Raw genomic sequence first — 21,503 nt, 5'->3', positions numbered from 1 at the left:
GTTAACTTCTTCCTCATTGCTCAACGTTGCACATCCTTCCGTCACCGCTATTTCAGGTTTTAAGGGTCATAACATGCTTAGGCCTTAAAAATGACATTTTGGTTCTGGACATGAAGCAAGAGTTAGGTCTGTGAGTGTTCCGTTGCACCTGGGGTCTGGGAAAAGCCCGAACAACATCGAGGACCCACGACTGCAGCTTCCTTTACTGCGCAGGCGCCATTCCCCTGGCGTCGCCCCACCCCGTGTGGGCGAACCCATTCCCAGGAAGACGGGGTGAGGTGCAGCGAACCTCGAACTCTTCGCGATGGTTCAAGCCTTGTTTTGGCCAATCAAAAAGTCCCCTTAATCCCCGCCTCCAGCTGCATCCTGGTTGGGCTGCTTCTCCAAAGGCGCTAGGCGGAGCCCAGCGGTGATTGACATCATATCAAGCCATTGGCCAAGCTGAGAGCAGTTAAAGAGCAGAAACCTCTCGGCTTTGTCCCGCTGTGGGAGACGATTTTCCCCGCCTCCTTCTTCTATTGGGTCTCTGAAGTCTCCGAGCTTTTGATATCAACCAATTAGAGGGCAATATGGAGGGAGGAGGCGGGTTGATGATGGTTGCCAGGAGCCTGTTTGGCGCGACTCTTGGGACCAGAGGACTAGTGGTTGTGTCCCAACTCTTCTTCGGCCGGGACCAAGGCTAGGTTTGAAACGGGTTCCGCTCCGATTCTCCGGCACCTTTGCCGGCTGCTTGGGGCCCTTTGTCCACCCAACCCTAGCACCCGGGCCACCATCCATCCCTACATCACGGCCTCAGACCCTGGGTTCAGCTGTCCCAGAATCCTAACCCCTTTTCAGTGCCCTCCCCCATCCTCGCGTCTCTGCTAGTACCTGGTTACTATGGTGAAGCTAGCCGCCAAATGCATCCTGGCAGGTGAGTGGTAAATGTGCTTGAACGCGTGGTCCCCAGAGCCTGAGCCGTCCTAACTCAGGCAGTTTGGTTCACGATCGCGTCCACTGTCTGCCTGCCTTAAGAATGGCTGTAGTGACCAGCAGAGCAGATTCTAGAAGACGCACGGGGGGGGTGAGGGACACGACATGATGCCCCCCTCCCCTAGGGCACATTTGTAGATGCAGCTCCCTCCTATATTTTGAGACCACCTTCACCAGGTAGACTTGACAAACTTGAGCAAATATTTCAGTACAAGCATGGACTGTACCCCAGAGTCAGGGGCCACTCCCTCTGATGTCAGGAAGATGGGGTGGGGTATATTAACGGTGTGGTGTGACTGAGAGCATGAACTTGGAGTTTCCCTGGAAGTAAGAAGCTTATTATTGTTGACTGTCAGGCAAATAGCCTGCACAAAGCCCGAGTGTTGGATGAGTATTATATAGAAAAACACAGAGTGAGTTCGTGGTGCTCACGCCTGTGGACTTGCCTTGAGTCAGTCTGAACATGTGGAAGCCTATATGCTTAGCTTGCAGTCTGGTTAATTAACAGCAGAGCACGCGCGAGTCTACTGAGTCGACACTGCATGCCAGTGTCATTTGGGGGTATTTCATTTAACCCCTCCCTGCCACAGCACACCCGGGTAGGTTCCGTGTGATCCTGATGTGACTGGGGCACTGAGTGCTGTTGCCATGGGTGAACCCCCAGTGGAGGTCATATGCATTGAGAGCTCTGCCTGTGGGTCAGAAGTGTTGGCTACCTTTCTTCTTGTTGGGACAACATACTGGACAGGAAATAGGCAGTTTATTGTGCTCACGGGTCCAGAGGACTGTCCATCATGGTGGGGAAGGCATGGTGGCAGGAATGGGAGGCAGGCTGGCATTAATAGTCGGGAAATGAGCTCTGGCCCTCAGCTCTCTTTCTCCCCTTTATTCAGTCAGGGGCTCCAGCCCTTAGAAAGGTGCCACTCACCTTTGGGGGCGGGCCTTCCACCTTAACCTAAGCTAGACCATTTCCTACAGGCATGCCCAGAGGCTTGTCTAATCCAAAGGTTAGCAACAGGGATGTCTTTTTATCTTTACCCTGCAGAGTAAGAATGGGAGTGTGGGGAGGGGGGCACTGCCCATAATAATTTGAAAACAAAAGCGTCATGCAGAGAGATGAGTGACTGTTATCACTAAGACCCTAGTGCAGCAGAAGGAAGCCTGGCTCTGCGGATTGTAGTTCTCAGGGCTCCAGGGGAGGCAGTGTGGTGTAACAAAAGCAGCCAGTCCCTGCCCGGCTTTGCTGCTTTGGACAGTGTTCAGCTTCTGCATGGGTAAGTTGGGGACATTTTTTTTAAAGTTAAATTTCATTTTAAGTGGGCGGTTCTGCCTGCTGTTCTTGGCTAGCTCCTTCTTAGCGGGTTAGCTCTCAGGGAGCTCCTGTGGTGAGCCCCTCTCCTTAGACTTACTGTGTGCTGGTCCCGTGTCACGCCCTCAGTGTCTCCTGGCCAAATGTTCACAGCGGCCAGCAAGGCCCAGAGCAATGGAGACACTTACCCTGGGTCATGTGATTCAGACCCTGGGTCCAGACCCCGGTGATCTGCTTGACCCCAGTCCTCCTGGCACTATACCTGTCATGATTCCAGCCCCAACCAGAGTCATCAGCGGCTCCTGGTCTCCACTCCAGTCTGGTCCTCAGTCTACAGCTTCTGGTTAAGGCCTCCAGAGTGTTTCCCCTTGAGAGCCTCCAGGGACCAATAGACCCCAATGGAACCACATTCAGATTCTTAATCTCCATGCCTCCCTTGTGCGTGTGCGAGCGCATGTGCGAGTGCACACACACACAAACACAAACCCTTCCTCTAGCTTTTTCTTCTCATCCCTCGTAGGCCCACATGTTCTCTCACATAATCGCCAGTCCACATGTATAGTCAGTCAGCAGATGTTTATTGAGCATCTACTATGTTGAATCACCATGCAAGCTGCAGTCAGCCCAACCCTTTTACCAGGAAGAACCCAGATGTGCAAGTGTGAATCATGGGCCCTTCACGTGTCAGACTTTGCCAACTGCCTCAGACACAACTGCCGCTTCTTTGGCTTGAGATGGAGAGAGAGGGAGCACAGTTGACAGGCATCTGTGTTTCATTTATTGAACCAACAGCACCATGCACCAGACACGGGCTACACTGATTCATTACCCCTGGCAACTCTTTGAAGTGGGTCCTTCACAGAAGCTGTTAGCCTATCTTACAGATGTAGTAAATTGAGCCCAGAGGCCTTAGGTGGCACAGTTACTTAACACACAGCTAGTGTGGCACTGGAGTCTGGATCCAAGCCTTTGCCAGGGGATGCTCATCTGTCTAGGGATGTGGGGACAGTGGTCACACCCTCATGGAGTATAGCCAAAGCACCCGGCCCGATTATATGAACCTGATATCATAGCCGCCTGGTGAGACAACAGAAGGACAGGTGACCTCGGAGGCCATACAGGAAGCCAGTTGAGCTTTGCCACAAAGAAAGAACAGGATTCCGACTTGGAATGGAAAGAGGAGAGAGAGAGAGGGAGAGAGAGAGAGAGGAGAGGGAGAGAGGGAGAGAGAGAGAGTTGCAGGGGGGCAGGGGGGTGGAAGGAGGGTCCAGGGAAAAAAGAATAAGAATACTGGTTCAGATTTTCTATAAGGGACAGCTGGAGATGGTTGGAGTGGTCACCTAGCACTTGAATGGAAGAGCTACAGATGTGTGCTGTGGGCGAATGAGGGGGCTCACAGCTGTTCTGTTCTGTGACTGTCTCTCTGGTGAGGCTGAGCTGGGCGGGCTTGGGAGTCAGGGAAAGTTAATGACAGAATCAGTTCCTGACTATAAGAGACCAGAGTCAGCCTGCAGGAACAGAGACACAGAGCAGTGGTGCAGACCGGAAGGAGGCCACTGAGCTAGGTGCAGGCCTCTGGGGAGGGGAGATGCCTGGCTGGGACAGCATTCAGTTCAGTCACACTAGAGCAATGTTACCACATGCCACATTGCCACCAGGACCTGCTTCTTCTGGCAGGGGACTCAGCTCAGCTTCAGAGCCAGGTGCAACCCAGTCCATTTCTGTGTTTAGGACAGATGTGAGGCCTGTCTCCTAGCAACGACTATGCTGTACATCAGGGACTGTCATGTAGGGGCACTGGGGTAGTCATGTGGGGGGTGAGGTGGGGATCATGCCTCCAGGGCTGGGCAGATAGAAGCTCAAAGAGGGGGCTCCCAGCTCTACAGATGATGTGTGAGCTCCTGGGGCAGCCTTGGGTAATGGGGCAAGTGCTCAAAGTGTAGGCTTGAGAGACAGCCCAGAACCAGAAGGACTAGAGAGAAGACAGCAGGATAGGGAGGAGGTGGTGACCATACCCTCAGATAGTGAGGATGAGTCCATGGCTTCATTATGAGCAGAAAGAGACAGATGGAGAAAGGTCTGTGGTAAGATGTGACCGTGGACAAGCAAACTACAGAAAACCAGTGGAAGCCCTCACAAGGGTTGGAAGGAGCCGGCCTAGGACAGCAAGGGTCAAGGGATAAGAGAAGCCAAGGCGTGGCTGTAGCAGTAGCAGCGCCCTCTCCTCACACGCTGGAGGCCCAAACTAAGATGAGGGGGAGGGGCTAGCTGAGGCAAAAGAGCCAGGATCAGAGCGCAGAGGACAGACCCCAGCAGTGCCCACCTTTGGGAAAACTGAAGCGGATAAACACGTGTCGGGGCATGGCAGAGGAGCAGGCGATGGCGACAAAATAGAGCCTGTTCAGGGTCCTCACAACCACAGGACAGGGGTAGGGGGTAGGACGGGGATTGCTGCAGGCTGCCACCCCATCTAGAGAGTTCACTAGTGAGAGCCCAGGAGTGGCCACCAGACTTGGCAGTTAGTTACGAGATCACTAGTAGCCTTTCACGGGGCCTTCCCAAGGCAGTCCAGTCTTCCTGCCCCAGCCGCACCTGGGGAACCCCTGCACCCAGCAACCACTTGGGCTCACAGGCTCTCAGGTCTCCCCTGCTCCCTCGGATGCTCTGCTTCTCAGCTGTGCTGTTTGGCTTTCCGCTTGTCATCCTGTTGCTCCTAGAGTGTGTTTATCAGTTCCCCCGCCTCTCCATGCTCAGATCCCTCCTCGCAGCCCACACAGGAGTTCCGCTGCCAGCCTTGGTGACTGGCAGTCAGCAGAAAGATTCATGAAATTAACCGAAAGCCAATCTGTGGGGAATCTCCCAGGGAGAAAGAGCCAATTTTCCTCCCGGGTTTAGGAACAGAATAGGGTGTCAGGATGGTGGTGACTTGACTCCCATTCCAGAGTGAGGGGTCGTCAAGGTAAGCGTGGAGAAGGAAATGCTGGGCCGCATGCCCTGTGCCCGGGGGTAGGTGGGGCCCACAGACCCTGAGAAGACATAGTGAAGAGGCTGAAGGCAGTATTGGGGAGTAGTCAGCCAGACCAGCCTGGCGAAACAAGGTAGTATTAAAATCTCAGATAGTCACCTAGCTTCTGTGAGCCTGGCTGTCTTCACCTGCGACCTCGGGGGTGGGGGGGTGTAGGGCACAGCATGGGAGGGACAGAATGAGAGTGATGGAGAGCTTGTGAGGAGAGCCTGGCCAGAGGCTGTTCCCTTCTAAGAAGCCCTGTATAGCTCACTCAGCCCTCACTGAGACACCACAGCAGTCTCGTAATTGTCTCATATAGGAAGATTACAGGTGGGAAAAGTCAAGAGCGTAGGTGTCCAGAGAGGCAGCCTGGAGAGGTCAGGCAGAGGGAGCCGCTCGCTGTGAAGTACAATGAAGAGAGCGATTGTTCCAAACACTGGGAATCAAGAAACAAGGAATGGGTGTTGGCGGTGGTGCTGATGGTGGTGGTGGGCATCGTCGTCATGGTCACATCCTTGAGGATCAGGAACATGAGAAAGCAGGTGTCCTGAAAACACCTGGGCAATGGAGTGAGAATCAGTATCCTGCTCTCAAGGTGGGAAAGACACCCGAATATGTAAAGCAACCATGTCAGCGGAGGTCAGGTGGGACAGTGGAGAGAGCAGGGCACCCTGAGCTGTCCCCATGACAGCCCTGGATGAACTCTATATAAAACCACTCCCTCCTATTTTGGAAAAGACTCGGATCTGGGCCTGAAAGCTGACAGGAAACTTTGTTTCTGATGTGTGGGGTCCTGGAGCTGTTTATTGAACAAAGAGAGAGGGAAGGGCACAGCTGGGCAGAGAGGCCATTGGAAGTGACTGAAGATGTGGGGTGTGTGTGTGAGTGTGTGTGCGCGCGCTCACACGTGCGCACGCGTGCATGCAACTAAGTCTGGCAGCTCAGCGTCCACCTGGCACACCATGATGGAGAACATCACTTGAAAATGAGATTTCTCACAGTGACGCGGCCTCTTGACTTCCTCACTGCTGTGCAGATGAGGGAGCAGGCAGTGGCTCAGCCAGGTGGGGTCTCGAGTTGCTGCTCACCCCTTTCTGCAGACCAGAATCGAGAGTAAATGGGAGTTTGAAAGTGACAGGTTTCCCCACAGGGTGTACCTTGGTGGAAGAGTGTAACTTCTGTTGCCAGAGCCGTTACCTTCTAGGTCAGTCTTCTAGTTGACGGGGCTGTGAGGTTTATAGAAACGTACTCTGGCCTACATAAGCTTGTAAGCTGGGTCTCCCGGACCCGTTGCTCTGCTGGCAACCCCTCTGCTGCTCACAAGAGCTGCAGACGCTTGCTCTGAAAACTCAGCAAGGTCTCTGCTTTCGAGGCAAGCACTCTAGAGCAGGAGGAGCTTCTCATGCCTGATGGGACCCAAGCAATGACTTTTCTTCTGCTCTGGCCTCAGGAGACCCAGCCGTAGGCAAGACGGCCCTGGTGCAGATGTTCCGGAGCGACGGGACCCATTTCCAGAAGAACTACACTCTGGTGAGCTGGGACCCAAGAGTCCCCGCCTGGCCACTATGTAACTGAAACATGGTGGTCAGCCATGAGAGGGAGACTTGTCAAGATCCCTAGATGATGCCCTAAGAGGCCTGAGAAAAGATGGGGAAATGGCCACATGGAGATCCAGCCTCCACTGACTGCCAGTAAGGGACCAACCAGGATACCACATGGTTGCCAGGAACAGTGGTCGGCAGGGAGCAGCCTCCTCCCTCAGGCTATGGCATTTTTATATCCTCTGAATAGGCCCCAGAATTCCAAATATAAACTATCTTCAGCTGGCAAAATCGCGCCTCGCCAGAGCACGAGACAAATCGTAGTCAGCTGCTGTGGACAGACTGAAGCAGTCCCATAGCCCACAGCTGGGATTAGAACAAAATAATATTGACATAACATATCTGTATTTTTAAAGAAATCAAAATTCTCACTATATGGAGTTGGGAGGCCCTCAGAGCCTCTGACTTCTGCTTGACTGGGAACACCTCTGCAGGGAGGTGGGGACGTGCCTCATTCTGATTGTCCCAGTGTGGGGCCTCCTAAGGCCTGTGATCTTGGTGTCCCCTGCAGACAACCGGAGTGGATTTGGTGGTGAAGACAGTGCCAGTTCTTGACACAAATGACAGTGTGGTGAGTGGTACCCTTGCCCTGAAGCCAGGGCACTTAGGGCTATTCCTGTAGGCTGGGGTTCCCTCACTCCAAGGGTCCTGGAGCAAGGACACAGGAACACTTTGAGGGAGGGATTGGGATTCAGGCCTCACCAAAAGGAACTTGTCATCTTTTATCTGAGTTCTTAATCGGATCCCTCCAAAGACTCCCACAGCTCTCGGGGAGGACTGGTATGGTACAGCGTCACACATATCATGTCTGTCTGGCTGGCAAAATCGCGCCTCGCCAGAGCACGAGACAAATCGATGACAGGGAGACAGGGTCTGTTGCATCCATCGGATGCTTAAGGAGACCTCTGAGGAAAAAAAAGGCACAGAAGCTTCCTGGTGCCACAGGAAAGGACAAGATAGGAACCATACTATGCAGGGCAGACCAGTGCTGCCCACCAGGGTTTAGAGCCAGGCAGGAGGTGGGTACCAGGATGGGGCTCAGGGATCTCAGGGGGTTCCAAGCAAGCAGCGGCATCTGGGAAGGTCTCCACCTGGTCTCGGAAGGCAAGGTACTCTGTGTACAGAGCACATGTTCACTGCCTCAGAGCAGTGACAGGCTGTCCTACTTTAAGCGCCTTCCCCAGGCCTCCTCAGTGACCTCCTTTATCAAGAATTGTTAGATGATCTGAGAGTCCATTTGGTTAACAAAGCACAGCGTGGCCTTTTGGACACCAGAACACTTGCCGGCCTGCCTAGCGTTCTGTCTTGCCAGGTGGGCAGTCAGCCACTCCCCCGAGACTTTTGTGTTTGAGGTTGGGAAAGGTGAGCCACCTGCCAACCAGGTCACACCAGGTGGACGGAAGCTGCTACACCTCTGCCTCTCGGGCACTCGGGGCTGTTCTTGCCATCTCTCTGGGGATCTTCTCGGAGAAGATAGCACGTGTGTGAAGGCAGCCATGTGCATGGGCATGCGCACTCGGTCTGTGCGCAAGCCTCACGTCCGTGAAGCTGAGTGGGAAACCTCAGCCTGACTCGTCCCGAGATCTCTTCTGACACGAGCTTTTGTGGGCCCAGGAACTCTTCATTTTTGACTCAGCCGGCAAGGAGCTGTTCTCTGAGATGCTGGATAAACTGGCAAGTAGTGTGTTGGGTTTTTTTTTTTTTCCTACCCACCTTCACCACCCACTTCTGCCTGACCCCTTTCCCGGTGGCACACCCAGTGGGGGGATACCCTGGGAGCATCAGAAGTGGCCAGGCAGGATCCTTTAAGGGGCATCCCTCCTCCTGGGGCTCTGAGCCACGTGACAAATATAGAATGTTCCTGTTTACCCATCATAGTCAGCCTTAGCTCCAGAATGTTCCAGGAGCCATGAAGCTGGTCAGTCCTTGTAGCTGCCCCACCCCCACCCCCGCAGCCTGCTGTTTTTTAATAGCCCTTCCTGAGAGTCTTTCAGCCCCCTCCAGCCTCCCAGGACAGGACCACTGATCCCTACCCCTCTGAGGAGGCCTAGAGCCAGAAATGAGGCCCAGCCCTTTCTACCTCACCAAGAAGGATCATGCATAGCATTGGGCTTATCCTGCTGGGCTGGTCTTCTGAGGAGACTAGAATATAGGACACCACAGGCCCCACAAGGTCACTGATATCCCAGATGAAAGCATGTGTGTATCAGAGGGAGGGTTCACAGCCCAGGCAAGGACATCCCGTGACCTCATCACGGGCAGCAGAATCTTTAGGGACTCAGAGTCCTCCCCAACCCTAGGCCAACAGTCCTCAGCTTGGAATCCTGGCTCTTCACTGGGTGACGGAGCCGCCTCCGGGTGTTAGTGTATGTGCATTAGGTTGATGGCAACACCATACATGAAGCCAAAGAGCCCCCAACTTTTTGAAAAGCCCACCCTTGTGAAGAAGATCCAGGGACTAGACAATGGAGGAACGCTGCCCTTTGCAGCCTGCAGTTTGGGAGAACACCATAGCCTCGTAGTGGTGGGCTCCCAAAAGAACTGCGGTGCATAAGTTAGTAGAACCACGACAGACAAAAGAGGGTTTCCGGGTGACAAATAGCCCTGTCCTGCCCAGCCTGGCTGCCCCTGGAGCCTGTCACATGGGGCCTGTCTGAGCTATTTGATTCGGCTACAGAGTGAGACTCTCCTAGACAGCCTTCCTGCCCGGGGCCATCCCAGTGATCCACAGGCAGTTCCTGAGGGAGGGATGCCTGACAGTCACTGCTGCTTCTGGGTAGGAATTCCCTCAACCCAGCTTCAAGCTTCCCTTTCTGAGGTGGGAATGCTTGTCCCTCATGAGTGCCACTGCACCTGGCCTCCCTTTATCTATGGTGACCTGTGACCATCTGAGGGTGGGACAGTCTTCCAGCTCACACCCCTCCCTCACCCACCTCCCCAAAAGTCCATTTTCTCCCCCGACCCCAGTGCCCATCCAAGAGTCCTTGTCACATCCCTGAAACGGGCTTTTCCTGTCTCTTGCTTAGTGGGAGAATCCCAACGTCCTGTGTCTTGTCTATGATGTGACCAATGAGCAGTCCTTCATCAGCTGCACCAAGTGGCTGGAGAAGGTCCGGTCTCAGACTTCGGGCATCTCCCTCCCAGGTATCAACTGTAGCTGGGCCTTTCTCCAACCCCACTTCCATCCTTCAACTCAACGGCCTCGGGTCACTATGCAAGCTGCTGTGGAAATAGAACAGAGCCTGAATCCCTGACTTCTCTGACCTCAGCGTCCTTCACTGTGTCCTTGCTCAGCCTCGAAATGGTGTTGAAAACCTCCCGGAGCCTGGGGGTGGGGAGATGATGCCACCCACCAGGCAGAGCTGGGAGGGCTGAGATAATAAGAAGGAAGGTGCTGGATGTTTCCAGAAAGCTAACTCCAGGGAAGAATCCCTCATTTTCCCCAGTACGCTGGGCACAAGTTACATTCCAGCCTGGTTGCCACTCCTGCGTGCTCTAAATCAGTTTCTTTCTCATCCCTGTGTGAGATCAACAAATTCTCCTCATTAGAGGCCAGGGAAAGCGGCCTCCAGAGACGGGCTGAGAAATTAGCGCAGCCGAGGCAGCTGGGAACGGAGCTCAATTACCTGAGTCCCTGACTCCGAGCCCAGGCCCGAGATTAGCATTAATGACCACGTCCGAGGTTGGTTTCATGAGCTGAGAATTAGCTTCTCTAAACTTGATCCAGGCCTGCCTGGTGCTTACAGCCCTAAGGAGGTGAGAAACAGATACATTTTGAAGCCATGAGCTGAGCTGCATGTGCACAGCAAAGCCAGTCTGCCTTCTGTGGCCCTTGGGGACCTTCCCCACTGGCACCTACCACCTCAAGTGGGCAGCTTCTGTCACTTGATGTGCCACACGCCCCTCCCATCCTGCCACCACAGAAACCAATATTGTGGTTATTTCTTTTGCGTAGGTGTTTTAGTGGGAACTAAGACAGACCTGGCTGGCCGACAGACAGTGGATTCTGCTCAGGCCCAGGCATGGGCGCTTAGTCAAGGCCTGGAATTCTTTGAGACATCTGTGGTGAGTACCCCTACCCTCTGAGCCACTGGGGGGGGGGGAGGGGTTGCTCTGTGCTGGAGCTTTGATCATGACCTGAGATGCGTCAAGTGGTCCTACCACCAGATGCAAAGTCTAAATTAGACCCCATGCTCATATTTTACCCAGGGTCTCTGCTCAGTGTATTTCATGAGAGTCTTTGTGTGGCGCTGTGAATAAAGCAGGGCAGACAGCCTACCCTGGGCAAAGCTGTGCGCATCTCTCTTGAGAACACTTTGAAGTGTGGGGTGCGGGGGCAGGGGGCGTTGGAGGGGTGTACCATTTCCCTGACCCTTGGACTCTGAGAGCTGCTGAAGGTTGTGCACTGTTTCAAAGAGCCCTCTGGGTAGTTCTGTGAGACAGGAATTGGCCCCTAATTTGGTTCCAAATTCAGCATTGATGTGGAAAAAAAATGAGTAGTCCCAGGCCCACATGATCAGGGTGTACCCAGTCCCGGGAACCCCCACCTTCTCCCATACCCAGAAGAACATCTAGTGTCATTTTTGATGTAAGAGCCATCTTGTAGTGGGAGACTCAGAATGATGGGCAACTGCCATCAGGCATTTCAAGGTTACATCCGGAACCTTGAAAGTTGCGGGGTTCCGGCCACATGGTTCTAATCACACCAGTCAGATCCCTTGCTCTGTGTCCCCCACCGCCGGCATGAGGGGGCCTAGACACCACTGTCTCATAGGCAGCCATGGCTCTCATTCAGGATCGTTGCCAGAGAGTCCTGTTTGGCCTGCGGTAGCTATGGCGTACGTATGTGGTCTCACTTTAGGGTCTCTAGACCCAACCATATAGCTTTCCAAAATAGACATTGGGAGTCGCCTCCTCCAGCCGCAGGCTCTGTCATGCCTAAAGAACAGCCTGAGCCAGCACTCTGCTGCTGTGTGGATGTGGGCATCTATGGTGTCCTTCACTGGCACACTTCCCCAGACAAGGCATAGCTTCCAAAGCAAGTGTTCTGCCTTCCATGGGCAAGAAGCCAAACTGCCTCTGGGACCCTGGGCATGGGCAGTACACTGTGAGGCCTCAGGCTTTTCACCTGTAGATACAGGGATAGGAAGCTGCCCTTTGGGGCCCATCACGCACAGGAATGAAAAACACTTACCACCAAGTCTGGTACCCAGTGAACACTCACCATGCTAGTGTTCTTAAACAGACACGATCCCTTACTATAGGGTTTTTACTGTTACTCCTTACTAAACCCCAGAACCAGCGGCTGATACAGAGACGGAAGTCACCTCTGTCTTGAGTTCGAATATCACAATGCTAGATTAGTTCGAAGGGGAGAGCTCCTACTACACAGGGCTCCCGGCTGTGCCGAGCCTCACGTCCTTGAGCAGGCAGCAAGCTGTGTGCCTATAGCCCCAGAAGTAACTCCTCACCCCTTCCTCCTCTGCCTTCTTCAGTCACACACCCTTCCCCCGACGCCCCATATTTCCTAGAAATTAAAACCCACCCCAGTGCATCATCAGTCAGTCACCCAGAGCTACTGGTCAGCTTCCTGCTCAGGTGTCAGGAAGGATGCGCATAAATTCTGCCTGAGGAGGCTGCGGTTGAGCGCTCCCGCTCCCGTATTAACTGTGCAAGTTAACTAGTCCCCCTTGAGTTGCTGCTAACAGGGGCACCACTGGTGGCTCAGTTAAGAAAGCCGTAATTAAAAAGGGAACATAACCCAACGTGGTTTGAGATGCTGCCAAGCCCATCCCCTCCTCCCTTCTTCCATAGTGTGGCAGCCTCTGTGGTCCTTTGACTCTTAAGCACCTCTCCACGTCTTGACATCTCCAGCCCCCACCCCACAACAAAGTCAAAAAGGATTCCTTTGAACAAAGTTTAAAGGACTTTCAAAACCCAAATCAAAATCCACTGTTTCTCACTAAAGTGGGATGACGTGTAAGTACAAGAGCAAGGCCAACCCTCATCTCCGTGAGTAGGCGACCCCTCCCGGGCAGACCTACTGCTTGATTGGTGTTGCAAAGATTGTTTCCAGCCTCCTAGCAACCTGACAAGGCAGCTGTTCCTGTCTCTGTTGTTCAATTAGCAGGCGGACTTGGAGAGGCTGTGCGTCTCTCCCTGGTTCCACGGCTAAGGAGAAACAGAACCAATATGAGAATGCAGCCCTGTCCACCTGGAAAGTCAGGTCTTCCAGGAGTTTGAACCCTTGACCCCCTTAGCAGACCTGCTTGGGAGCTCTTGGCGACAGAATTCTAAGTCAAACCAAGAGCTAGCCTGAGCCTCCCTCCAAACATTGCCTCCCAACAGCCTGCTCTGTCAGTGTCCAAACTGTGCACAAGATGATAATTAGTCATCAGATAAAAGGGCTTCTGTCGCTGGCAGCCCCCTTAATGCGTTTGGAAAATGGTTCAATTTCCATCTATTTCCACGCGCTCCATGGTGTCTGTCGAGGCTCCTGGGCATTGAATTCCTTACGTTTTATGATGGGTTCTCCCAGCTAGTGCTTTGGAGAGCTTTTGACTCTGTCTAAAAACCCTCCCACAGGGTCTCACAGGCTCCTTCCTGTGTCCACTCAGTGCTTGAGGACACTTTGGTTGGGAGGGGGAGGGAAGCTGTTCAGTGACATTGACTGGCCTCGACACGACACGACGGCCACACAAGCAGAAGCGAGAGGCTTGAGTGCCTGTGTGGAGCCTCGCACAGCCACTCACTGGACAGCAAACTGTCCACCTTGCTCAGCACACTGGGCACTGGGCCCTGATCAGGGACTCCCCCTGACTCGGGACTGAGGAGGCTGGCATGCACGGGTGCTCACTGGGTGGCAGACCACCCAACTGGCCCAGCATGCTCTCGGCACTAGGCCCTGTATTCAGCGACTCCCCCGCCGACTGCACTTCCTTCTCCCTGGCTGTGGGGTCCAGGCAGCTTTCTCCCCCAGGCCTAGTGCCCTTCTGTCCTTTTTATGGCCACACCATAAAACAGTCACCTGCCTGGGATCAGGGTACACTGTCCAGCTGGGCCACTCCACCCTCTTGGCTTCATCCACTCCTCCGTAAAGTATGGCCACACGGACTTCTGGGATGTGCCTCCCGCTCCATCAGGGACTCTTCAATGCCTCTTATCCAGGCTGTGCCTTTGCCAGCCTCTGAAAAGCTTTCAGACAGGCCCTTGTAGGCTCTTAGCTACAGCTCCTGTCTGCAGTGTGGTAGGTCCTGTCTGCCGCTTTAAAATACCCAGACGGTATGGTGGTGTGTGGCTGTAATCCTACCACTTGGGAGATCAAGGTGGGAAGATTAAGAATTCGAGGCTAGCCTGGATGGCTTAGCAAGAACCTATCTTAGAATGATGATGGCGATGATGGTGGTGGTGGTGGTGGTGGTGAAGGTGGTGGTGGGTGTGATGATGATGGTGATGATGGTGATAATGATGATGATGGTAGCAGCTAGGGATATGCCTCAGGTGGTCAAGTGCTTATCTAACATGCAGGGCACTCTTGAGTTTGATCACCAGCACCATGGTACATACCTGTAATCCCAGAATTCCAGAGGTGGAGGCTGGAGGATCAGAAATCCAAAGTCAACCTTGGCTCTAGTGAGTTCCTACGTGAGACCTTGTCTCAAAAAACAAACAAACAAACACGCAGTCTGAGAGACCAGCTCCTGTGTTGGGTCCCATGGTGATTCAACATTAGGCCCAATTTAAAAAAAAAAAAAAAAAAAAGCAAAGCTTGGGGGACAGGAACACAGACAGAAAAGACAGGCACCCACATTTCAGGTGTGTAGTGGCCACAGTGCCAGAAGGGTGCTGTGCACATGTGCACCCTTCCTCCCCTCAGCCCCTCTGACCTCGCCTTGGAGGGCCCACCATTTGACTCCTCTTAGATGCAACCTAAAGCAGGCTCCTTAATTTTCCCGATTCTCCGGACAATAGAAATGTCCGCTGGGCACCTTTGGCTATGAAGAGCAAGTGTTCACTCAGTCAGTGCTACCCCAGGGGTCAGGGATGAAGAAAACTTCCCCCACTCCCGTCAAACCCCAGCAGAGAGCCAGCTCTGTACTTCCTATTGTGTCAGAGATGCCCTCCCTCTACTCCCCCATGGGAGGAGCCATGCATGCTTGCTGGGACCTGGCACCATCCCGGACTTCTCAGCTTATTCCTTTGAAATAAGCCTTTTCCCAGCTGGCCCTGCCGTCCACCCCGCTGGCCTTCCTGGTCTCTGAGGTGAGTAGAAGGACTCTTCTGCAGCCTGGCATATTGAGTAGGGGGCTGGCTGCGTGTGCTGCACCTCTCCTGCCTGGACTGTGGCCAGGAGGCAGCCTATGGTCAGTCTTTCTCCTGTAACACATCTGTCTGCTGTTTTGCTTTGGCCTTTGGATCTCTGTCAGAGCTAAGTAAGGGGATTCATCTTCATGTCCTCCACACAGAACCCTAGTGGCTACAAGGATGGCTCCACAGATAGACCTCGGCCCAGACCCTGGCTCCACTCATCACAGTCATGCAGCTGTCAGCACGTCTCCGTTTCCCTATAAAATCTGCCTTGTCACAGCAGCTGCCCAAATAGAATGAAGATGCTACAACACCAAGTGTCAGGAGCCCAGAGGGAGAGAAGCCTCTAGCAGGCGCCTGCTTCTCTAGACTAGACTCTCACATCCCTCTCACCTCTTACAGAAGGAGATGGACAATTACGAGGCCCCGTTCCACTGTCTGGCCAAGCAGTTCTACCAGATGTACCGGGAGAAGGTGGACATATTCCATACCCTGGTGTGACGGTACAGGGGACTGTCCCACAGGGCTGGCCGCTCTGGTGGGCTGGGCTGCTGTGAGCCCAGCAGACCTTTGCCTTTCCAGGAGACAGAAGACGGGATTGCCTGGTACTTCTCAATATCACTACGGTTTTCAATAAAATGAGGAGAGAAGAGCAGCAGCGGCTTCCGTTCTTAGTTGGGGGCTGTGCCTTTTCCAAAGCTTCCCTGGCCAGTCACAGAGGACACCTGACCCCTTTGTCTGCCCTTTGTGTATAGGGCCTCCCTGCTCTGCAGGCCCCCTGTAGGCCTTCAGTACAAAGGGTGAACCCCAGGCTGGTTTGAAAGTAACTGTGAGCTTCTGCGGCCCCAGTCCATGGAAGCACCCCTGTCTGGAGGGCCTCCAGGTTCCACACTTCTTGAGGGGGCTACTGTCCATGGGAAATCAATGGCCCCTGCCTGCCTGCCTTGCTGTGTGCCTGTTGCTCAGCATGGGGGTCAGCCAGCCTCTCCCAGCTACACCACTGAACCGCTAAGAGTCCTGAGTTCACAGACAGCCGAGAGATGCCCTCTTCCTGAAAGGGCCACCTCTCCACTCAAGAGCTATGTGGCTGTGTCTTCCTCTGCATTGAGTTAGACAGCTTTCTGTGCTGTCACTGCCTCCAGATTAGTCCCGAATCACCATTTCGCCCTTTTGCTCCCCAGGGAAGGCCTGTCCACACCAGAGCTGTGGCTACAGGCTGGCACCGGAGGCCTCCTGGGAATCTCGGTCTTCCCTGGACACCCTTACTTCCTCCATGACCCCCTGGCCCACAGGGCTTTGTCACCTCCTGCCCGCAGACTTCTATATTATGGGAGAGTGTGTCATGCCAACAGCACGAGATAGTGTACAGCCCCTGGTGTGTCCCTGTGATAATGGCCATGACGGGATGGCTCTGGTTGCTGTTGGTGACCCATCACGTCTCTACATGAGCTAAGCACATTACATGCATCCACTGATTCTGTCCTTGCAGCGTGGAGTCTGTTAATATCCTACTTTTACAAATGACAAGCTGGAAGGAGAGAATTAAGCTCAGCCAAGGGGCAGCAGAGCCAGAACGCTCGACACCAGAGCCAGCAGCTCTTGGGTTCCCTCCTCCCTCCCCCTGAGCGTGGCAGTAGCTGTGGAGGCCATGCTGCCCTGCAGAGGGGGAAGGTCAGACTTTGTGCCAAGGTCACAGGAAGGAGAAACAACTGTGCGCAGGGCATTCTGGCACAGAGCAGCAGCCAACACCCCAGCCCTCACATCTTCCCTCATGCCATGACTCCTTAGCATGCACTGACTGTGGCCACCACAAGCTGGCAACCTCAGAAAACCACAGCTGAGGGTTGACTACAGGCCAGGCACACGTCTAGACACTGGCAATGCCAGGCTACAAAAAGTCCTCAGTGTGCAGCCAAGAGACCAGGAAGCATTTTCCTTTACCCTAAAACTGATTCCTCGGACCCTTGAATCTCTCCAGAACCCCTGTGCTACAGAAAGCATGTTGAAAAGGTCACTTGTCTCTGTGGCTGCCCTCAGCCACCTCTGACCCGTCTTCTCCCGACTCTACCCTTCTGTGAGATCAAGGTAGCCAAAGTGGAATTAAAATATGTCACCTCTCTACACCCCAGAAGCTAGTGAAGGAAGTCCCCCAAGTATCCTGCAGCTAGGGGCACCGCCAAGAAGAAGTACTGGCACTAGGCTCCCTGGCTGGAGGCCAGAGAGGCTTGCAGAGCTGGTGACAACTGCAGACTGGGTGCCAGTGCCCTTGTAGGAGCCTAGGAAGTGTCCCTGCAGTTGGGCTGCTCCTCTGGGCACTCATGGAGGGGAGGGGTGCCTGCTTCCCAGAGACCTTGCAGAGAGCTCTGATGGAGATATGTGGAAAGGAGTCATGTTCAAACCAGGTGGCACTGGGCAAAAGCTGCTTCCTACCTGGAAAAGGGCTGGAGGGGGAGCGGGGGAAGGGCACTGATCAGATGACAGCTGAAAGGGTCCTGGCTGCCTCTTATCATCAAGGGGCACAGGTGTGCTAAATCTACAGAGACTACTGCAGACCAAACCCGAAGGAGATGGGACCTTGGGGAGTGGGGAGTGTGTCACTCCTTCCATGGCATGAAAGAGAGAGAGAGAGAGAGAGAGAGAGAGAGAGAGAGCGAGAGAGAGAGAGAGAGAGAATGAATGCATGCTTCCCTCCCCTTCCTAGGAAGAGATTTGAACAGACTCACAAGCTTTAGATTGGCTGATCGAAGGCATAATGAGTGAGCGTGCCTGACCACGCTGAGAAGCCTTGGTGAACGCAGCCGGATCTCCATTGAATAGAGAAGGCATGGGGCTTGGGTTTTGAGCCCATGGCATTAGGCATTAGATTCCCTGGCAAGCTGGTTCTACAGTAAATGAGATCCTTTCAAACAGTATAGAGGATAAAATGGAGCAGAGGTAGCTGGAAATTGGGGTAGTGGGTGGGGCTGGGTTAGATATTCCTAAGAGGGAATATCGGAACTGAGGTCTGTCTTCATGTGGCTATCTTGGGGCATAGTCATGGGTACCAAGGATGGATGGTCCAAAGACTCTGGAGCTTTCCACTGGAGAGGAGCTCCAGGCCAATGATGGCTAGTCTAGGATATGCTGAGAAAGGAAACAGGGAGGTGGATCGCAGAGGCCTGGGTGGGAGGAACGCGTGTCTGACTCCAAAGCAACAGAAGCCAGTTAGAAGAAACAGTGTGTCCCTTCCATCCTCCTGCAGCTGCAGAAGCCTGGCAAATGGTTTGTCCCCTTTGAAGAGTTGTTGTCTGTGAGCAGCCATTCACAGTGTAACTATGGGTGTAGGTTGGATGGAGGGGGCAGAGGTCAACATCAGGCGTCTTCCTCTGTCCCTTCCCACTTTTGAGATGGGGTCTCTCATTGAACCTGGAACTCATAGATTAAGCCAGACTGCATAGCCAGCAAGCTCTGGATATCTGCCTGTCTCGCTTGTATCCCCTCAGCAGTGGTGTGGTGACAGACGTGCGTGTCTGTGCCAGGACTTTACATGGGTTTGTGGATTTGAACTCAAGTCCTTATACTGTAAGTGTTTTTGCTGAGTGGACTGTTTTCCCAGCCTCGGGTCTAGTGTCCTGGATGTGTGTGAGCACCTGCTGCATACCAACCCATTCCAGGGAGTCATGCCTATGCTCAAAGATTGTATTCCTGTAGGATGGGAGAGAAGTCGGATGACAAAGGTTACTAGTGCCTGCTGTCAAGGGCCAAAAGAGCAGGGGAGAACAGAGGCCATGCAGAGTCAAGATGAGTGTTGTAATATGAATTGAGGAGGTCATGGAAGATCTCTCCATAAAGATGCCATTGAAGTTGGATTTAGAAGCGGGCAGAGCCACTGGTATCCTTTGCAACCCTCAAAGATGGAGCCTTCCCTCTGCAGCAGCCAGGACAGGGATTCAGCCCCATGAACAGGAGCCATGCACATGGATGCAGCTCGGCTCTACCCTTGCCAACAGTCTGAAGAGAATAATGAGACAACAGCGGGCCTATAACCTCCGGGGGATACATGGAGTATCCAGCCCAAAGTCTCTCCAGACCACCTCAGGAACACAGCAACCCAGACACTGGGGAGCGGGCTCTGCCCATGGTCCTCCGTTGTGGCTCATGGTCTGAGACTCTATGAAGCTGGACCATGAAGCTAGCCAGCAACAATGCCCTTGGCTACCCCTTTTGTTATCATTGAGACAAGGTCTCATGTAGTCCAAGCTGGCCTCAAACTGGTTATGCAGCTAAGGATGACTCTTGAATTCGTGATCCTTCTGCCTCGACCTGTGGTGTACTAGGATTACAGGGGTATGCTAACAGGTCCAATGTTTTAGGTTCTAAGGATCAAGCCCGATGAAATCAAGCTTGCATGTTAGGTGCGCATTCAACCAACTGTACTAAATTCCAAGCCTTTGGCTACTTCTTTTCCTCCCACAGAGACAGCTGGGGAGGCCATGGAAGTGGGGTCATGTCTTGGATCCAGTGTTCAAAAATAAAACTGTTTCCCTGTGTAAAAACCCTTGATGCCCATCCCCCAATGTCCTGATCTATAGCTCCCCAGACTCAGGGCCTCAGTATGACTCAGACTGGGGGAGCAGCCTGGGGGTTCTGTGGTTTGGGTGAGGTCCCTGGGTTATGTGGTCTTCTGCAAGATGGTGAGCACTTGCTGGCCCCACTGTGGGCATGGGCACAGGTTGAACTGTCTCTAGGAAGGGCAGGAGCACAGAGTTCTTTTTATCCAAAATGGAAAAGTTGGTGTGTTCCAGAGGGAGGGTCCCAACAGAAATGACTTACCTGGAACCAAGCAGCCTGGGAGAGCAGCTCAGAGGTGACGGGGGAGGTGTCAATACTCTCAGGCCTGGGAGGAGAGCTGACAGGTGGGGTTGGACAAAGGTCACTGTCTCCTAAATTATCAGAACGAAGGGAGTGCGGGTCCGTCCAACACGGAGCTGTTACCCCTGTCAGCACACATCCTCTTTCTTCGGAACACCAATTGATTTTTTTTTTAAAGCCTGTTACCCTCTATTTACTTTAGAGACAGAGAGAACAGAGGAGAGTGACTTCTTCAGATTGTAAGTCGTTAGCGGCGGAGGTGGGATTAAGCGCTCTGCCTGCTGCCCTCGGTGGATTTCATGATATTTATGTATAACGCCGCTCCTTCCCTTTGCCACCCTGCAGGTAAACAGAGCTGATAAATATGAGGGCGACGGTGGCAGAGAGCTCGCTTCCATCCTAAAAGGCGACAGCAGTGTGGAGGCTCATTAGGAGGAAATATTGAACGGGCAGTTTTTGCCTCTCGCCTGTGATTGGAGTGCAGAGCTGGTTCTCAGCAAAGCCATTACTTAAGTGGCTGAGGGGGGTGGAACTTGGGACAGGAGACCAAGAGAGCTCCGACTGTGGAGGTCTGCCCTCCTTGTAAAAGTTGCTGGGGATTGATTTCAAACAAACAAACAAACAAACAAACAAACAAAAACATTTTTTCTCCTCCAGAGGGATTAGTATCCTATCTGTGTGTCCTTAGACAAGGTACTTAGCCTCTCTGATCCTTAGGTTCCCCATCTATCAGGTGAAGGTATCACCACCTTCACCAGTGTTTTTGACTGGAATCGGATATACACAGCCACCATCTAGAAGGTACAACCTTATAGGAAATGCTCAAATTTTCAATGATAATTATTGCTTGTTTATCAGCATGAATGTACACGTAACTACAAAAAATAAAAAGAGGAAAAGAAGCCGGCTTGGTGGTATCCAATCCCAATCTGTGATCCCAGCATTCAGGAGGCGGAGGCAGGAGGATTGCTGTAAGTTTGAAGCCAACATGAGCTACATAGTGAAGACCCTGTTCAGAGACAAGCAGAAAAGCAGACCCACAGAAAATACAGATGAGAATATGGAAGGTTTTCAAGCCACTCAGGGACAGACACCGACATTGGCCAGGGGTGTGTGGCCTGAATCTTCACCCTTCTGTATGTAAAATACAGATTTCAAAACCAAAAACCTGTGTCACTATGTGTGCTATTGGGAACTTGGCTCTTTTCACTTGACAGTGTCTTTCATTTGTTTTCTTTTCTGTGTAGCCCAGGCTGGCCTTGAATTTAAGGTCTTCTTGCCTCATCGTGTCCAATGCCAGTGGGACAGGTCTGTGCCAACATAGCCATCCTGACTGTAGAGTATCATGTAGACATGATTTCAGATCAGAAATAGAGGCTGGAGAGATGGCTCCATCAGTAGAGTGCTCACAAGCATAAGGACCTGATTCGGATCCCTAGCTTCCTTGTAAAAAGCC

General features: G+C 53.0%; 1 protein-coding gene across 4 annotated transcripts; it reads left to right on the top strand.

Moving 5' to 3' along the window:
* Positions 1 to 377: 377 nt before the first annotated feature.
* Positions 378 to 21,214, top strand: Ift27 (intraflagellar transport 27). 4 transcript variants are annotated; one of them, XM_034517534.1, is made up of 7 exons: positions 378 to 913; positions 6,739 to 6,818; positions 7,401 to 7,460; positions 8,504 to 8,563; positions 9,916 to 10,033; positions 10,845 to 10,954; positions 15,599 to 15,851. In XM_034517534.1, exons 1-7 carry the CDS (start codon positions 880 to 882, stop codon positions 15,695 to 15,697), a joined length of 561 nt encoding a protein of 186 aa, XP_034373425.1. In that variant the 5' UTR covers positions 378 to 879; the 3' UTR covers positions 15,698 to 15,851. The 4 variants fall into 4 exon arrangements, with proteins under 4 accessions (XP_034373425.1, XP_076767697.1, XP_034373424.1 ...); XM_076911582.1 differs by lacking the exon at positions 15,599 to 15,851 and adding an exon at positions 20,393 to 20,897 and having other exon boundaries at positions 578 to 913; XM_034517533.2 differs by lacking the exon at positions 15,599 to 15,851 and adding an exon at positions 15,355 to 15,592 and having other exon boundaries at positions 578 to 913.
* The last annotated feature ends 289 nt before the right edge of the window (positions 21,215 to 21,503 follow it).

Source organism: Arvicanthis niloticus, chromosome 13 (genome assembly GCF_011762505.2).
Source record: "Arvicanthis niloticus isolate mArvNil1 chromosome 13, mArvNil1.pat.X, whole genome shotgun sequence".
NCBI classification, from domain to species: Eukaryota; Metazoa; Chordata; class Mammalia; order Rodentia; family Muridae; genus Arvicanthis; species Arvicanthis niloticus.
The sequence above is the reverse complement of the archived record's forward strand: the minus strand, read 5'-3'. Positions and strand labels throughout refer to the sequence as shown.

Excerpts from the sequence above, each read along its gene's own strand:
- Ift27 (XM_034517533.2), top strand. The coding sequence starts at position 880 with ATGGTGAAGCTAGCCGCCAAATGCATCCTGGCAG. Across the intron at positions 7,461-8,503 it reads TTGACACAAATGACAGTGTG|GAACTCTTCATTTTTGACTC; the intron begins GTGAGTGGTACC and ends TTGTGGGCCCAG. Across the intron at positions 8,564-9,915 it reads CTGAGATGCTGGATAAACTG|TGGGAGAATCCCAACGTCCT; the intron begins GCAAGTAGTGTG and ends TCTCTTGCTTAG.